Here is a 19,843-nt window from a genome sequence, read left to right on the forward strand (position 1 = left end):
TAGGGGGGAAATTTATGTCAATTCCAAGGGCCCCTGACCAACAGGGGGCCCTCCACAATTTATTTGTTTATTTATTTTGTTCATAGAAATTTAAAAAAGGGGCCCAAAAGGGGCCCTGTTAATTACAACTTTAATTATATTGTGTTTTATAAAATTGTTTTTAGCAGTAAAAATTAAATGTTACTCCTCCCAGACCAAAAAGCAGATGGTGGCCCTGAACCCCCCGGATCTGCATAAAATGGTTCCTGCTTGGATCTTGAGGTGACGATGTTCAGCAGCAGTCAGTGGAAAACAAGAACGACTGTGGCTGTTACTATGCTGCTAAAAAAATAATAATGTAGGTTTTCAAAAAAATAGAGAGACAGAGAGAGAAAAAGGTAAAATTAGTGACCCGGTTTTTCTCCAAGAGGTGAGTAGACTGTGAGATTATCAACCATAGTTAGCTTAGCTACAGACTGTTTGCCTCCATTTCACTAACATTTAATGAATTAAGGAAAGAAATGACCAAGATATTCATATATTTAACGAGTCCCTGTACCTTTTATCACACTTAACAGGTGAGTCAGTCACCAGCAGCTCTAACCCACGTCCCTCCTGAGAGAAATTAAAGCTGCAGTCTGTAACTTTTATAACTTTTTTTTTTTGCCTATTTGTTAAAACTGTCATGTTGTGACAGTATGGTATAGAAAAAATCTGTGAAAAATGTATTTTCTCTGCCTTCTCCCAGTATTATCTAGAAACAACCAGTCAGAGACAGGAGAGTTTTAGTGCTGTCAATCACAATCTCATGTGGCTGCTCATCCCTATGCTGCAGCTAGCGCAGCCTGTTGTGAATGCTCAGTCTAGGTAGCATAGCTACCAGTGACAGCAGATAAACATTTTTCCTGTAATGATAAGTTGTTTTTCCACCATAAGCACATTTAGCAGTGAGTGAATGAGGTTGATTGACAGCACTAAGACCCTCCTCCTGGTTCTGATTGGTTGTTTTGGTTGGAACGGTGCATTACTTTAGCTAACAACCGTAGCTCAGGGAGCAGGTGGAAGAGATTCATTGTTTTCACAGATTATCTGTCTCATAACAAACTGCCACGACATGGTGGCAGCTTTAACAAATATGGAGAAAACATATTTTTATTAAAGTTATATACTGCAGCTTGAAGAAGTCTGAATTGCTTTATGTATATTTTGCATGTTGCCTATGACTGTTGCTCGTGGCGAGAGACATTTCAGTATCTAAAACTAATAGAAATAATTTAAGCAACCTACTTGCATACTGTATATGGACTGTTGCATGTAAAAATCACTAGCAGTAAATATTATGCTAGTTATCAGGATTGGACCAAAGAAATCAAGGCAGTTGCAAGCCTTTAAAATTGAGACGCTTTTGATGGGTCAGATAGACAAGAAACTGTAACCGCAGCTGCGTGTGTGTGTGTGTGTGTGTGTGTGTGTGTGTGTGTGTGTGTGTGTGTGTGTGTGTGTTGGGGGCAATTTAATTTTTTGTCATGGGGCCCAAGATTCCTGGCAGCGCCTCTGGTTTTAGGTACCTGAGAAAAGTGTTTTTCAGTCCTGGCCCTGAAGCCACACTGTCCTGCATGTTTAAACTTTCCACATGATTTCAGTTCATGGCTGATTAACAGGCTTTTGCCGATTTACAATCATCTGATGGTGTGTTGAAGCAAGAAAACACCTAAAACATGCAGGTCAGTGCAGGTCAGTGCAGGTCAGTGTGCCTTCAGGACCAGGGATGGAAAACACTGTGGTAAAGGATTGTCTAAATATCCTCCAAATTCATAAGTTTAAATACATTTTCATAAGATTTGATAGAATTGCCTATAAGTTTTGTGACTTTGGTCAAACATGTTGTGTTTCCTATAAGCATCTGAAGTTTGCTGTTGGTTTGCAGGCTCACACTCATCATTTCAGATTTGCATAACAAATGTTCTTGATTATATCTGTACCACTAAGCTGTGATATTCTTAAGATTGCAAACTTCCCCTTTTCTTCTGAAAACAATGAGTTACTTGGTATTTCTAATTTTACTGGTTTTGGTAACACCTCATATAGTATCATAAACATCATGAGGCTCATAAAAAACACCAGGTGTGAAATCTGTAGACTTACATCATGGTTTTAAGTACTAAGGTTTATCTGGAAGCTAACAACCTTTGAATATTTTAGGTTATCAAAGCAGAATTGAAAAGCGGTGTGTTGTATGAAATATCATTTCTCTCATTCAAACTATGGCTTTCTAGGTTTTTGATTCTTAAACTAAATTTAACTTAGAAAGTAGACTCTGATTGTAATGTTTATAAAACTTGACCTACCATATAAGTGGCATCCAGCTAAATGATGAAATATTAACAGACTTTATATAATAATCTGATTTTTGCAAAACATAGATTATTGTTGCTTTTTACAGCCATCTTGTCATATGCAGCTCTGCTGGTTAAGTGTTTTTGAGGTAAGGTAACTTTATTTAAAACTTTCTTTTGCAAGTGTTTTTTTGTAGATCTGGTTTTGTGTTGTTTTTGAACGTCCTGTTTCATTTATCTGCATATTTCCTGTCTTATTTCATGCAACTTGACTTCCTGAGATTCCCTCCTTTAACTCTCCTCTGGTCATTTGGACCCAACACGTGTTTTTCTCTGTATTTGTCGCACCGACCCCATGTGTGATTTTACACTTGTTTTTGTGTTGTTTGGAGAACTGACGGTCTGATGGGACAACCCCCCGCTGTCTGACCGTGACATTTGCTGCAGACCCAGGGAGGGTTGGAAACAGAAATACTAACTTCTTAAAATTAAGTCAGAAATAACCAAACCTTGTTTTTGGAGCTTGTTGCCACTTCCAGTTATGGAGTTTGTTTGAGCTCATTCTGGGTTTATTTTATTTTTTTCTCATTTTAATACATTAAGATGCAACAAAAACCTAAATAAAAATGGTTTGGGAATAAGTCGCTGTTGTATCTTTTATTAGAATAATATATGTGTTTATTTATTTTACATACTTTGGTATCTTTCATAAAAAAGAAAATCAATAACAAGAAGCTTACATTATTTGTTGTAAATAATTTCAAAGGCATCTTTATCTTGTTTGGATTTCTTTGTTTGAAGGATTGATAAATAATTTTTTAGTCATCATTTAGATTATTCCAGGTATTTAATGCACCTGAATGCTTCAAGGTAGTTTGGGCACAAAATTGGTGTCAAACGTTTGTGGTACGTTTGTGCAGCAAACATTTCCATTTGTGCCGCTATAATTTTAAAGATATTAAGAAATGTTTCCAGAGGTCATGAAAGGTCAACCAGGCCCCCACCGACAAAATTGGTGTCGGTCAACTCAACTATGTTTCTGCTGGTTTCTGCAGCAACATTTTTTGTTTGTGCTGCTTTGGCTTTGAAAATATTAATGAAAGTTTAAAGGTCAAAACGTCGACCAGCTCCCACTTTTACTGAACTAAAATGACCTTTAAACCTTTAAACATCCATGTGTGACCTCTGCAGACACACATGATTGGTTGTTGGCCGTTTCCAGTTCACTGTTATTCTGCTAAATATATTGCATTGTAACCGAATGTTTTTTGTGTTGCATTTACACATTATATGATTTAAACTTAGTAAAGTTAAAGCAGATTATGCCATCGTCTGGGTTTCCTCACTGACATTTATTTGATTCAGATAGAATCACAGAATAAATGTTTGGATGGATGCCGGGATGTTTTTTGTATTTTGCGTCTGTTTTGGTTTACATTTGAAGGCCATATTGTCATACAATATTTTCACAATGTAGGATAAGACACTGGCTTTCATAAAGTGTCTGAGTGACTCTCTATGACCTTTACAGTTAAAACATTTTCATGTTCATCAGATGAACATGTAATGTTTGAAAATTTATGGGATAATTTTTCACTTATTCTAATAACATGGAATGTCTGAATTTCCTTTAACATAATCAGTGGGTATGGAATAAAATTTGCTATGTGATTAATATTAAAATATTGTCATGAAGTGCAGTGGTGAAGGTGGTGAGGCAGACGCTGTAGACCCAGGATGTGATAAATAAATGATTTTAATGATGAATGTCCAGAATAAGTCCACAAAACCCGGCAGCACGACTGAGCAGAAACCAGGCCTCAACGTCGGTAGCAAACAGGCCAATTGAAGGGACAGCAAAACAGACTGGTGCAAACCACACTGAATAGACAAGGACCCGACGAGGATCAAGGAACACAGGTGGAGTTAAATACACAGGGAGTAATCAAGGAAACGAGACACAGCTGGGAACAATCAAGGGGAGACAGGACAACACGGAGACTCAGAGACACAGGAACTCAAAATAAACACACAGAGAAACTCAAATCACAACAAATATGTAATATTCTTATCAAAAGAGGAAAATGTGGTGAACAATTTTATCATAAGGATCGCATTATGGCTTTAGTAAACTGCTTATATAAGTCCACCAGCCGAACCGAGCCGAACCGAGCCGAACCAAGGCTGGATGTTGTTTTCTGCAGCTGCTGTTCCGGATTCCTTGTCCTCTTTACGAGCCAAATATGTGTTTCCAATGTTTGGTCACTAGAGGGCGCTGCTGGTAGTAGGTAGGTGTTGAACCCGGAAGGGCTACAACCAGACATTTTTTTTGTTTACAGAGACTTCATAATTATTATTTTATTTTAGATATTTAAACATTTTCTTGATAGTTCCTTTTATTTGTTGTTTCTGTTGTTTTGTTCATTTATTTTGGATATTTAAAATGTCTTCAGTTTCCATTATTGATCAGAATGTGTCTTGCATTATTATGCTATTACTATTATATAACTGGAAAATGGTCTCAATATAACAATATTATCATTTATTGCAATAAGTTCAGGGACATTTCATCGTCCAGCAAAATGTGTTATCAGACCTGGATCTGAGGAGAGACAAGAAAATCAAATGTAACATTTTGAACTGAAAATGTTTTACAGTTCTGCTCTCAAAAATGACAAATTGTTTCACTAAAATATTGCAGTGTAAATTAATTTTCAGTAAGTAAAAAACAAAGCGATTCAAAAGTTTTAGTTAAATGTTTTTTATTTTGAAAACTCAAAGCTGAACTGGATCAAACAATCCCAAACCCAGATCAGGTTCTACAGTTTTGTCTCATTTTCCTGAGACACAGTTACATAGTTACCATGTTCAGGTGACAGAATGTGTTTAATTTATGAATAAATCCATGAAGCTGCGGGAACGTGAGTCTGGCTTCGGTTTTATAAAGACTGCAAGTTCACACACTGAACAAACATGCTGCTGCCCTCTGCTGTGAAACTGGGGAAATTATCAGGTGATTTCAAATTTTTTTTATTTTAATAATATTAAAAAATGGTCAGACAGAATGGGGGTGTGAGAAAACCTCTGACCAAAGTGAGTATGGCTGTAAACATTTTGGGTAAAGCAAACTGAATCCAAGAAATCATTGAGATAAATTCAGCCTGAAGCTCTGATCTGTTCAAACCTCTGGAAAATAAGACGGAGATGAACTCAACCGTTAAACTGATCAGCTGCTTTTAAAATCTACTATGTTTTTATTTCATAAGAATCAAGGAATGGTGATTGTACTGAAAGAAAAGGCTCATTTTGAAACTGTAATTTTATACAATTTAATAATTAGTTCATGTAGGCTTGAAACAAAACAAGAATTTTATTTTCATTGCTTATAAGCTTTATTAATGCAAAAAAATTACATAGAATGACTCACAATGATTCATCTGGATCTGAATAAACTTTAAATTAGATAATTGTTCAAATATTTCATGTTCTTCATAAAAAATATATGCAGTAGGTCATACAAACATGACTGAAGTATTATGGATAATATCCTTGTTAGTCTAGTAATTTCTCTGTTCACAAACATTTCCATATTTATTATCTGACATGCAGCAGTAAAAAAACCAGCAGGTTAGTTTGGATGTAACCAAAGACAGAAATGATGCTACTTCAGTTTAAAATCAGGTTTTTGTTTGTTTTTACTAAGTTTCAGTCAAATACATGAATATTTTTCTTTATTTTGCAGTGAGAAATGAAAATGTGATTTGACAATTTTATGAAATCAAATCTGATTTCATAAGTTTGGAGTTGTTTTGATAATGTAGACAGAAAAGTTTACAAATTGTACTTGAAAGCTCAACAGGCTAACCAACTAACTCAGCAGTTAGTTTGTTAGTTCACCAGTGGTGAAAACGCCTCCAGTCCCAGAGTTACTGTTGATATTAAAGCTTTCCTGGTGTTTTGGTTAATTGCTACAAGCAGCTTTCTCCCCATTTGACTCTGTACTGGTGATGTTTACATGAATTTTAACATGATTTAGGAAAATAATAAAGTTTAGAGCTGGTAAAGCTGTTCTAGCTATACGTTATAGTTTCTCAGTTTGCTTCCTGTATTTTGTTTTGAAAGACTTGAGAACCGGACAAAGGTTTGCATCTTTCCACCTCAGCCCTAATTTCTCCAACTTGGACTCCGTGATAATTTCCAGAGATGGTAACTGATCTGGTCTCTCCGTCTTCATAGGTTCGCTTGAGGACGGCGGTGAAGGGAACGTCCATCTTGTACTGATAACCAACCATCTTTACTGTGCAGCTGTGGTTTGGTGGTATGGTAAGCTGTATCGACACAGAGTGGGAGATCTGCTCTGTCCAGGTATTTCCACCTGAGAACGTATGAGTCGTCTCTGCATTGATTTCAATATTTCCACTCACAACGCAGGGAATTCCTGTAGTGATGGACGTTTTTACACCGACAGTGATGGAGGAGCTGATGTCCCACTGTCTCACATCTGTGGTTGTCTTAGTCAGAGAAACTGTTTTTGTCACAGGATTGAGGTCCTGGTTGGTAGTAGTAGAGCTTTGGAGGGTTTTTGGAGGATCTTTCAAAATTTTAGCTTGATTTGTGTGATATTTGACATCAGAGATGAGATCATCTTCAGCCTTCATGCGGGTCAGAACCTCATAGCTCTTCTTGTACCGATATTCCTTCCCCTTCCAGGGGAGATAAAAACATTTATCTTTCGGATCAACCTTCCCCAATCCGTACTTGTTCTTCCCTACATACATTTCCTCACTGGAGCAGGTTCTGACTGAATTCTGTGGAACAGAACCATAAGAACCTTCCTTCCACTGCAAGATCTCAAAATTATCTTCATTCACCAGGACTTGAAAAGAGGAGGAACGATGCTCTTTTTTTTTATTTGGGTAGTGGCAGTAAGAACCCATGCTGGGGTTGTAAAAACCAGAATTGCATCTGACTTTACAGATGTAGTCGATTCGTTTGGCGTAGCTGTTCTGAATGGAAACGGATCCATTTGGAGGGGAACCCTCCCATGTCGCCCATTGCAGTTTTCCTGTATTACCGAACTCTGGGAGCGTCAAGTTAACTGGGATTTTCTGTCTGAACGGAGCAGAAGTCAGAACACGTCGGATTATTGAGACAGACACGTTAGCTCTGGTCTCAGCAACATCATCTGCTGGATCTGGTTTCAGGAAGGAAACTGTGAAAGAAAAAGACTAGTTAGGATTTTTACTGTTGGTTTTAAAGATGTTTTAGCCTTTAATTGTTGACAGATTTCTCTATTGTTTAATCCAGAAACAAGAAAAGAATCAAATTTTTATTCTAAGGCTCAACTCTCCTCCCTCGTACCGTTTTCATCTGGTGGCTGGTTCCTCTCCACATGCTGAGCACTGGGTGAGGACGCAACCAGCAGCAACAGCAATGGCAACTAAGAGGAGCAGAAATCAAAGTTATCAGGTATAATCGTAATATAATACAGCCTTCCAGCATATGCAGCAAACATGCAGCTGCAGCAAATGGTAAAGTCTTTCCTCTTGTGTCTTTTTGTTTGCTAATTATTTTAGGAATAATAAAAATCCAGTCAACGATTCAACTTCAAACCTGCTGAGAAAACTTTGCAAAAACTGTTTAAGGTTCAGAATTCGATTAATTTTAAATGTCAGACAAATTAGTTTCTAAAACACATTTATTTAGTGTAGAAAATTGTAACAAATTCTGATTATTTTTATTATTTAAAGATGTTTTTCTGAACTGAAGGTAGTAATTTAATGAAGTTTATGATGCATGAACAGAACGCTGTAGATCAATAAACAAACTGGCATCAAAATTACAATGAGTCAAATAGAAAGCAGATTTTATATTATTTAAAAGCTGCCAACCTGACCACAAGGTAACACACAGTTCTGTAATCGCTCATCTTTTAGCTTCACTCACCAAACCCAAACCCAGTTCCTGCCAACATGCAGAGTCAAGAAATTACTCAACTGATACTGTATGAAATGATACTCCTTTGGTAAAAGAACAACTAAAAAATTATCTGCACAGAAAATAATTACAAAGATAAATAGATAAAATAAATACTCTAGAGTTTAGATGCCAGAAAAAACTGCTAAAGTAAGTTTAGTTCGTTTATTTTACTAATTTCAGCTGTAAAAACAGGTTGGAAAGAAGTCAATCTTTTATTTCAATAATGCTCCTATTTATTCATTTATTTAAATAGAAACAAAACCTCCAAATTAATGACAGTTTCTGCATCAGCTTTTGTTAATATTATTATTCCAGGTCTCAAAAGTCTCAACCTGAATGATAAACAGTTTTTCAGATCTTTGTCTGGATTCCAGGTTTTTAATCGATGGACTTCTTCTCTTCTCTTGGTTTTAACTTTTAAAACACTTGTCTCCAAACGGTAAATTATTAATAATTATTATTTTCACTTCTTGGTTAAAGGTACACTCAGCTGTCCACTTTTATACTACTTATTATAAAGTTTATTGTTTAGCAGAGTTTTTAAATGATTGTTTTTGGTGAAAAGTACAACGGACTGTTTTTACTTTACCATTTCTGTCCGTGTTGGTCGACTTCAGAGCAGCAGAGCAACAGCAGAAACTGTAGATAACAGAGACGAGTCAGTTTTAGTTACAATCCAAAAATAATAACACTAATCTAATCATCTAAAACCAGATGTAGTTTAAAATCATAATGATGGTCTAATATATCATTTGAGAGAACAGAGTTAAGAAAGTGAACATTTTACCTGATTTGCTGAAGAGTCGTTGACCAGCTGACGAGTTCTCAGGTCTTGGTTTTTTCAGTGGGTGAAATAAACCTGCAGGTTTGTTTTAGATGTAGAAATGGTTTCATCTCAGCCTGACGCTTCATTAATATCTGATTATCTGAAGGAGGATTTTTCTAAAGAGCCTATCAGAGCTTAATTCAACTCACACAACACCAAATAAAGACACGACTCCTGCAGACACTCAGGATTGGTTGTTGGTTGTTACCAGCCTCCTCAGGGTGTTTGAGGTGAATTTATTGCATTGTTACTGAATGTTTTTATTTTGCATTAACACATCTTATGAATTAAACTGAAGCAGATAATTGTATGAACCCATCACATTGTTTTCTCAATGACATTAAATCAGACTGAACATTTCCAGTTTTAGTTCATCTATAAATATATATTTTCTAAATATTCATATATTAGTGGCTATTAGTTTGTAGACTCACATCATTTGATCTTTGTAGAGCAACTGACACAGAAACTTGAAGTGACTTCACCACATCCTTACCACAAAGTTGTGATGTCTACAGAACTACAAACTTCCCGCTTTCTTGACCAAACGTTATGATCAAGTTATCATTAAACTCTTTATGTGTTATTTCTTATGTTATTGGTTTAGCAAATCATATATTATCACAAACATGAAGTTGCTGAGCAGAAAGTGAAAGAAAACATGAGTTGCTAATTCAGCCATGGTTGAAAATACTGAAGTTTATCTGAAACAAACAACTTTTTAATATTTAAAGTTATCAAAACTGAATAATAAATCAGTTTGTTGTAATAAACATCCTTTATCTTATTCAAACTTTGCATTTCTAAATTCTTATTTCATAAAACTTAAACCTGTGACTAGACCTACCACATAAAGTAAATGAGAAAATATTAACGACCTTTATGTTACTTCAGAACATAGCTTAAATTACTGCTGTACAGACATTGAAGGATTATTTTGAAAACTGCATAATATATGTAATAGATGAAACTTTAAAGCGCAACAATCAGCAAATCTTTGGCAGAGTGTGAGGTTCTGTTACCTAAAAGATAAAAATATACAATGCAAAAGTCTAATGATGAATTTTAATACCATTTATAATTGTGGTTCCTTTGTACTTGTTCAGCTCACACATATTAAAACCTCAAGATCATTATGAATCATTGTTCTACATTTGTGCTCTGTGGTTTGTAGAAACAGTGATGGGAACTTGACATATTAGTTACTTGAATCGACTATCACTCATTTATGTTTCACATCTTTGAAATTGTTTTGAGTCAGTTAACTACTACTAAAACTGTTAGATGCAGCACATGTGAAGGACTTCTGCATCTTCCAAGTTCCAGAAAAGAACCTTGAAGAAAAACAACCATGATGAGAACCTGTGGAAGCAGCATCTGTACCTACAAATATAATACCTACAAGTTTGTTTGTGTAGGACATTTCAGCACTTTAACACAATTAACAAACATAAAAGAAAAATTATATTACAATGGAAAGATAAAGAAGTAATAAAGAGTTGTAATCTAGACGAGAATAATTAGTTTTAGTTATTATTCAAAGGTAGCGCTAAATAAACAAAATGTTAGCTTTGATTTCAAGGAACTCAGAGTTTCATTGGTTTTGATTCTGTTGGATGTGTTTTTTCTTAATATCTGTTGCTTTTAACTTCGTTGTACGAGCACTTTGAGTTGTTTGTGGCTGAAAGTTTACTTGTATAAATAAAGTTGCCTTGCCATTTATCATTTTTCTGGAAGTTTGACCAGATTTCTGGAGCATTTAAACTGAATGCAGTTTCTCCATGTTGGGTAATCATGAGTAAGCAGATCAGACTTAAACCAGAAGACCTGTTTTATCAGGTCCTGGGTTGTTTTGAGGTTTGATTCTAGTTTTATTATTATTATTCTCCACAGCCACCTCTTACTGGTTCCTCCTAATATCATCCCATTACTTCCCTGGTTTACCTGCTGCCTTTTGTTCTGGATTTCTGTTTTTGTTCTACTCTGGCTCCCTGTGTTTGCTATGTTTCCTGTAAGTTTGTTTTTCATAATTAAAAATAAAATATTCCAAAGGATTTTGCCCACTGGGAAGATTTATCCAAACTACCACTCCAGGTCATTTAGGCATTTGATAAAATCGTGCAATAAGAATAACATTTAAAATAGAAACCTCTTTTTGTTGATCTTTATGTCTATGGTTGCAACATTAGTTAGCATGTTGTGCACTACAACTGCTTATCACCACATGATAAGAGAAGTTATGTTACCAAATTGACATTATGGGATATGTCTTAATGACCAGATGCAGATGAATGGAGAAATCAGAACAAAAAATTGCCCAAGCTTCAGAGGCCGGACATTACAATATTAAAACTATATTAAAACTGTAAGATGATCAGATCTCAAAGAGATGTTGAGTCCCTCTAAACATGACAAACGTATCCAAGGTGCCAGAATAGGTATTTCTAAAATTGTGAATGTTCATAGAAAAACCAATTCATATTTAGTGTGCAAAGGACAAATGAAATATGACAGTTTGGATGTTACACAATGCTTAGACTATTAAGGTGTTGGATGAAAAAGCAGGAAATGTGACACATAGTAGCAAACCACAGAGTAGAGAACATTTTAATCAAATTTTTGAGTTTAGGTAAACATGTCAGAACTGTATTTATTTAAATTAATCTGCCAAAAACCAACATTTCAGGGCTTTGAAATGAAAATTTGAGCTAATTTGGGTAAATGATTTTTTAAAAATTTTTTAAAGTCATTAAGTAATTTTTACACTTTTGTCAATAATACAGCGCCACCTACAGGTGGGCTTGATTAAAAGATGATTAAGCATCCTTAATATCGTATTTGTAATTTGGGGTATAAAGGACATTTTGGAATTTGGAAATTATATTATTGGCATTATGATTTTGTGGCTACTTTTGTAGCGATGTTTATTTAGCTGTTATGTTGTAAAAATATAAACATTAGGAACAATAACTTTTTTCTATTTCTTAACTTACATTCTGCAAATGATTGCACTGATTGGGGTTTATCCTAGGGAGTCAGTTTGGTTAAGGCTAATCAATCAATCAATCAATCAAATTTTATTTGTATAGCACATTTCAGCAGCCAGGCATTTCAAAGTGCTTTACATCATTACAAACACAGAAACTGTTATGTTCCGGGGTTCTCTGGTTCTCTTGGTGGGGTTTTTCCTGTGCGCCTTTTCCACCTCTTACCACCAGATGGCGACAGGTTCCGGTTGGAGTGCGGTGGTGTCATCATCATCCTCAGCTGTCATCGATTACCCTCATCAGCGGAGCATACTTTAGGAGTTGACCGCCAGTCCAGCGTCGCCTGAGTGTTTGCCAGTCACGGTACCGCTGAGCCCCTTGAGCCCTGTCTCTGTGTTCCTCGTTACCTTGAGCCTTCCAGTGATTCTCTTTGTGTTTCCCTGTTGCCTTCAGGTGATCCCTTTGGCACTCTGGACCCGCTGACTAGATCCTGGCAGTTTTCCTGGTTTCAGAACCTCCCTCGTGACGCCGTGGAAAGTACCCACTGGTTGCCCGAGTTCCCAGACTCACCTCTCCATTGTTTACAAGTATCTCCTGGATCCCACGGCTGGCGGCCGAACCACTCCTCTGTGTCTCCGTTGCACCCGAGCCTACCTGTCCGTTCTCCGCCGCACTCCTCCGTTGTTCCTGGACCCACTAAGAGACCGAGACCCTGGACATACTCAGTTACCCTCCAAGATTCAGATCCAACCACCACAAGTAAGAACGAGTGTTTTATCTGAGATTTCCATGTTCCCACGGCCCCTGAACTCACCAGTCTGCTCTTTCCCCTCGCAGTGAACCACTGCAGCCCGTTACCGTTGAATCCCTGGACCAGACCACCTTGCCACATTCTGATAATTGTGTAATCTTAATAAATCACTCAAACTGATTCCAACTCTCCTGTCTTGTGTTCTGCATGTGGGCTAGAAACCTTGAACCCATCATGACAGAAACACAATGCAACATAGAATCAACAATCAAAACACGACATTAAGTCAAGTTCCATCAATAAATTTGTAATTGATTACATTTCAAATACAATTCTAAACAGGTGGGTTTTTAGTCGAGATTTAAAAGAAGTCAGTGTTTCAGCTGTTTTACAGTTTTCTGGAAGTTTGTTCCAAATTTGTGGTGCATAGATGCTGAAAGCTGCTTCTCCTCGTTTGGTTCTGGGGATGCAGAACCAGAACCGGAAGACCTGAGAGGTCTGGAAGGTTGATACAACAGCAGCAGATCTTTAATGTATTGTGGTGCTAAGCCGTTCAGTGATTTATAAACTAACAACAGTATTTTAAAGTCTATTCTTTGAGCTACAGGGAGCCAGTGGAGGGACTTTAAAACTGGTGTTATGTGCTCTATCTTCCTGGTTTTAGTCAGAACTCCAGCAGCAGCATTCTGGATCAGCTGCAGCTGTTTGATTGATTTGTTGGACAGACCTGTGAAGACGCTGTTGCAATAATCAATACGACTGAAGATGAACGCATGGATGAGTTTCTCTAGATCTGGCTGAGACATTAGTCCTTTAATCCTGGAAATGTTCTTCAGGTGATAGAAGGCCGACTTTGTAACTGTCTTTATGTGGCTCTGGAGGTTCAGGTCAGAGTCCATCACTACTCCCAGGTTTCGGGCTGATCGCTGGTTTTAGTTGTAATAACTGAAGCTGTGCATTGACTCTAGATCTATGACTCTAGATCGTTCCTCTTTAGGTCCAAAAATAACTTCAGTTTTGTTTCTGTTCAGCTGGAGAAAGTTTTGGCACATCCACACATTTATCTGTTCTAAGCATCTGTTCAGTGATTGGATGGGGTCAAAGGTCACCTGGTGACATCGTAATGTTGAGCTGTGTGTCATCTGCATAGATATGGTAGCTAATATTATTTCCTGTTATAACCTGAGCTAGTGGGAGCATATAAATATTGAATGAAAGGGGCCCTATTTATGTTGGAAACTTAGCAGTTTCCAACTTAAATATTCTACATCATTTTAGAAAAGCGTTTGAAGTTGGGCAGAGGTTTACATCTTTCCACTTCAGCCCCAATTTCTCCAACTTGGACTCCATGATACGTTCCAGAGATGGTAACTGATCTGGTCTCTTTGTCTTCATAGGTTCGCTTGAGGGAGGCGGTCCATCTTGTACTGATAACCAACCATCTTTACTTTGCAGCTGTGGTTTGGTGGTATGGTAAGCTGTATCGACACAGAGTGGGAGACCTGCTCTGTCCAGGTATTTCCTGCTGATAATGCTGTCATGAAATGCGGTGGTGAGAGGTGGTGAGGCAGACGCAGCAGACCCAGGATTCAGTGAGAAATGATGGTTTTAATGAAGAAATGAAGTCAAAACAGTCCAAAAACACAGGCAGCACGACTGAGCGGAAGCCAGGGCTCAACGCCGGTAGCAACTGGTTTACAAGTGGACACACGTAGGACTGAGAGCACGTTAGACGAGGACCCGACAAAGACACAGACACACAGGTGACACTAAATGCACAGGAGGGTAATTAGGGAATGAGAAACACCTGGGAGTAATCAAAGGGAGAACAGGACAACACGGAGACAGAGACACAGAAAACTCAAAATAAACACACAGAAAAACACGGAACATGACAAAATGCATGTGGCCTCTCATCACTAATATTAATTTTTTTTGTCTGCAATGCGTGGAATTTGTGTTTTGATGGAAATATTTATATATAGATAAAAAGAGGAGCTGACGTCCCACCGTCTCTCATCTTTGGTTTTCTTAGTCAAAGAAACTGTTTTGGTCACGTTCCTGAGGGAATAGTTGGTAACAGTAGAGCTTCGGATGGTTTTTGGGGGATCTTTAACAATGTTAGCTCGGTAACAGTGTGTGATATTTGACATCAGAGATGAGATCATCTTCAGCCTTCATCTGGGTCAGAACCTCATAGCTCTTCTTGTACCGATATTCCTTCCCCTTCCAGGGGAGATAAAAACATTTATCTTTCGGATCAACCTTCCCCAATCTGTACTTGTTCTTCCCTACATACATTTCCTCACTGGAGCAGGTTCTGACTGAATTCTGTGGAACAGAACTATGAGAACCTTCCTTCCACTGCAAGATCTCAAAATTATCTTCATTCACCAGGACTTGAAAAGAGGAGGAACGATGCTCTTTTTCTTTATTTGGGTAGTGGCAGTAAGAACCTTTGCTGGGGTTGTAAAACCCAGAATTGCATCTGACTTTACAGATGTAGTCGATTCGTTTGGCGTAGCTGTTCTGAATGGAAACGGATCCATTTGGAGGGGAACCATTCCATTCTTTCCATTGCAGTTTTCCTGTATTACCGAACTCTGGGAGCGTCGAGTTAACTGGGATTTTCTGTCTGAACGGAGCAGAAGTCAGAACACGTCGGATTATTGAGACAGACACGTTAGCTCTGATCTCAGCAACATCATCTGCTGGATCTGGTTTCAGGAAGGAAACTGTGAAAGAAAAAGACTAGTTAGGATTTTTACTGTTGGTTTTAAAGATGTTTTAGCCTTTAATTGTTGACAGATTTCTCTATTGTTTAATCCAGAAACAAGAAAAGAATCAAATTTTTATTCTAAGGCTCAACTCTCCTCCCTCGTACCGTTTTCATCTGGTGGCTGGTTCCTCTCCACATGCTGAGCACTGGGTGAGGACGCAACCAGCAGCAACAGCAACGGCAACTAAGAGGAGCAGAAATCAAAGTTAGTATCATTTGTAATCAAGATAAAATCCTTCGTTAAACAAAACAGACTTTACCATAATAACCTGTTTGGCGAACAGAAAAAATACAACTTATCAAATGATAAACGTCTTGTTTCTAAAATTTTCATGAATGATCAAAATCAAGCAAAAGATTTTACTTGAAACCTGCTGAAGAGGCTTTCTGAAAACAACTGAAGGTTCAGATTTTAGTTAATTTTAGTCGTTGCATAAATTTGTTTCTAAGCACATTTTCTTAGTGCCTTAGTGCAAAATTTCTTAACTCCTTTTACAGAACAAAAAAGTTATTGACACACAAGAACTTATATTTTTTTCAGGCTCATAGTGTCATTTTATAGTATATTCACGTAATTATTTTATCTACAGTTGCTATAAAAAAGCTACTTATATAAAATATAACCTTAAATAAATGTGATTTGTGATATAAAGTCTTGAAATTGGTTTGGAAATCGCAGCTCAGAGGAGGAGCTGCGTCTTGAAGGCGGGGCTAAATCCAACCAGGTGTAGGGTACCTATTATGCTACTTATTATAAAGTTTATTGTTTAGCAGAGTTTTTAAATGATTGTTTTTGGTGAAAAGTACAACGGACTGTTTTTACTTTACCATTTCTGTCCGTGTTGGTCGACTTCAGAGCAGCAGAGCAACAGCAGAAACTGTAGATAACAGAGACGAGTCAGTTTTAGTTACAATCCAAAAATAATAACACTAATCTAATCATCTAAAACCAGATTAGTTTAAAATCATAATGATGGTCTATTATATCATTTGAGAGAACAGAGTTAAGAAAGTGAACATTTTACCTGATTTGCTGAAGAGTCGTTGACCAGCTGACGAGTTCTCAGGTCTTGGTTTTTTCAGTGGGTGAAATAAACCTGCAGGTTTGTTTTAGATGTAGAAATGGTTTCATCTCAGCCTGACGCTTCTTTAATATCTGATTATCTGAAGGAGGATTTTTCTAAAGAGCCTATCAGAGCTTAATTCAACTCACACAACACCAAATAAAGACACGACTCCTGCAGACACTCAGGATTGGTTGTTGGTTGTTACCAGCCTCCTCAGGGTGTTTGAGGTGAATTTATTGCGTTATGTTTAATTATTACTGAATATTTTTATTTTGCATTAACACATCTTATGAATTAAACTGAAGCAGATAATTGTATGAACCCATCACATTGTTTTCTCAATGTCATTAAATCAGACTGAACATTTCCAGTCTTAGAATCACCTGAATTATTAAGATGATTTACTAAAAATTCTTCAGATTTACAAGTTTACACAGAATACCCTTAAACTCTGTGAATTTGATCAATTGTCTGGTTTCCTTCAATAAGAATCTTACAATAATTTGCTATTAGTTTGTAGACTCACATCATTTGATCTTTGTAGAGCAACTGACACAGAAACTTGAAGTGACTTCACCACATCCTTACCACAAAGTTGTGATGTCTACAGAACTACAAACTTCCCGCTTTCTTGACCAAACGTTATGATCAAGTTATCATTAAACTCTTTATGTGTTATTTCTTATGGTATTGGTTTAGCAAATCATATATTATCACAAACATGAAATTGCTGAGCAGAAAGTGAAAGAAGATACGAGTTGCTAATTCAACCATGGTTGAAAATACTGATGTTTATCTGAAACAAACAGCTTTTTAATATTTAAAGTTATCAAAACTGAATAATAAATCAGTTTGTTGTAATAAACATCCTTTATCTTATTCAAACTTTGCATTTCTAAATTCTTATTTAATAAAACTTAACTGGGGAAGTAAATCCTGTGTCTAGACCTACCACATAAAATAAGTTAGAAAATATTAACATTGTATATGTATCTGCAGAACATTGCTTAAGTTACTGTAATGCTTTTCACAGATAAACTGGCTTTTACTTTTAGGGGATTATTTAAAAAACTGCACAAAATATGTAATTAATCAGTTAAACGTCCCATAGGATTGGCTGAATGTGAGGTTCTGTTTCTGGATCGATTCTTGTTACCTGAATGTAGTAAAAACAATGTAATAATACACAGAAGTCTAATCAAGCACATTGAAGGAAAATACTGTATAAATTGTGGTTGCTTTGTACTTGTTCAGCTCACTTGCTGCAAGACTAAAAAAGCTCAACATCAATATCTACCTTCTGACATTATTCGTTTCAGTCCAAACTACCCCGACCTTTCACCCATTTTATTCAGTTTATCTCCTAATGAGTCAAACTAAAGTCACATTATAAAGTTTGCTGATGACTCTGTAATTGTGTCTTTGCTTGATGACCAGGACTGTGTCTCGGCTCTGTGGTGACGGGTTTTCTTGACTGACTGAGTTAGCGCTCATTTCTGGACACTAATGTCTCTAAAACCACAGAGATGTTAATTGATTTTAGGAAGACGTCTCGGCCTGACCAGGTTTATCATGGTCAGGCTGTTGAAGTTGTACAGCATTGCAAATATCTTGGGACAATTATCAACAACGGCTTGAGCTTTGAGGTTAATAACAGATGGAGTTTGTGCTCAGCGCTTGCATTAAGGAATTTCAATGTGACAAGGTTTTTATGAAAATGTTTTACTCTTATTTTATTGAGTCAGTTTTAACATTTTCTTGGTTTGAGTTGCTTTCCCTGAAAAATAAACCCAGATTGAGCAGATTGTAAGGATGTGCAGTAAAATGACAGGAAGTCTGGTATCTCCTCCAGCTCTGCAGAACCAGAGGAACGAGGAAAACTGAAGCGATCCATGTTGACCCAAATCTCCTTCTTCATCACCATCACAGCCTGCTGCCTTCTGCTAGCAGATACATGCCGATTAAATGTAACGTAAAAAGATATAAATGTTCATTTATCCCCATTAGTGTCGGTCTCATTAATGAATGGAGATAAGCCTAAACAAAGTCTGGTGGTTTCTGATTGTACCTTGTGCTACAGATGTTTAATCTGAACATCTACATCAAACCTAGTGCTAATGTTATGACCAAACATAACAAATTCAGAGAAAATGGCTCCATTTCACCTCCTCCTGCAGTCTTAATGTTGTATCTGTCAGGGTTCCTGTGTGCGTGTGTGCGAGTGCGAGTAACGCATCTCTTCCAGCGAGGATCTTGGTGGAGAGCCTGGGCAGCCTTCACAGGTGGAGCTCATCAGCCTCATCAGAGTGATGGGGATAAAGGTGCAGCAGAGCCTTCACTCAGCCCTGGATGATTAACGTCTACTGATAGTCACTCTGGCCACCTCTTGTTGTCGGCTATTTTTAGCTTTTGATCAGTCTCTTGAGAACCTACCTGAAGTTCATAGTTCTTGTTTTTGCTTCCTTTAGGTTTTTGTCACTGGATCTCTCTAGAAGAATCAGTTCAACCGTTTTCCCTCCTGTGAAACTCCCCAGCAAGTACCAACCTACCTGCCTGCTCCACCATTCCCCCTCATCTCCACACAGGACCCCTGGGCACCTTTCTTCCACGCTTCACCAAGTCCATTCAAAGTAAGCTTTTACATTGCATCTGATCAACTCATTACAGGCCACCAATAACCCAACTCTCATTCCAGAAGCCACGGCTCGCATGACACTGCCACTCCCTGATACATCGAGGAAACCTGTAAATTGTTGCTAGTTGTCTGAAGGAAATAAAACCTAAACCTAATTGAACTTGTTTTTCTGCATGTGGGTCAGAAGATTAAATCCGAACATGGCAGTATCAACAGCTTCCTTTATGAACTGAAGATTTTATCTTTGAACCAAAAGAACAAGAGTTGGCACACAGAGTAGTTGGACATTTGAAGATGACATCCAACACAAAGATACTGAAGAAAACACCAAGACAGTTTACATGAGGCGTTCATGTCTGCAGGAATAAATTTCATTTTCTCCTGGGAATTTAACTGTTTTTAAAACATAGTATACTACTACAGCTCATAAATTAAAATACTGCATAGAAGTGTAATATCTCAGTAAGTAAAACTCACATTATATAGAATCATCAGACATACTGA

At 37.2% G+C, this 19,843-nt stretch overlaps 1 protein-coding gene, 1 long non-coding RNA gene and 1 pseudogene across 2 annotated transcripts; 1 reads left to right on the forward strand and 2 right to left on the reverse strand.

The window, feature by feature from the left end:
• Positions 1-5,743: 5,743 nt before the first annotated feature.
• Positions 5,744-8,244, reverse strand: LOC116729620 (natterin-3-like). Its single transcript, XM_032578290.1, has 3 exons — positions 8,212-8,244; positions 7,677-7,755; positions 5,744-7,527 (listed from the first exon to the last, which is right to left on the reverse strand). The coding sequence occupies exons 1-3, from the start codon at positions 8,242-8,244 to the stop codon at positions 6,407-6,409; spliced, it is 1,233 nt and encodes a 410-aa protein (XP_032434181.1). The 3' UTR covers positions 5,744-6,406.
• A 4,019-nt stretch (positions 8,245-12,263) lies between these two features.
• On the forward strand, positions 12,264-12,993 carry LOC116729228 (uncharacterized). The gene is made up of 3 exons (XR_004341111.1): positions 12,264-12,470; positions 12,561-12,866; positions 12,945-12,993. It is a non-coding gene; the product is annotated as an uncharacterized LOC116729228 (long non-coding RNA).
• Positions 12,994-14,783: 1,790 nt separating this feature from the next.
• On the reverse strand, positions 14,784-17,007 carry LOC116729623 (natterin-4-like; annotated as a pseudogene).
• Positions 17,008-19,843: the final 2,836 nt, after the last annotated feature.

Source organism: Xiphophorus hellerii, chromosome 12 (genome assembly GCF_003331165.1).
Source record: "Xiphophorus hellerii strain 12219 chromosome 12, Xiphophorus_hellerii-4.1, whole genome shotgun sequence".
Classification (NCBI taxonomy): domain Eukaryota; kingdom Metazoa; phylum Chordata; class Actinopteri; order Cyprinodontiformes; family Poeciliidae; genus Xiphophorus; species Xiphophorus hellerii.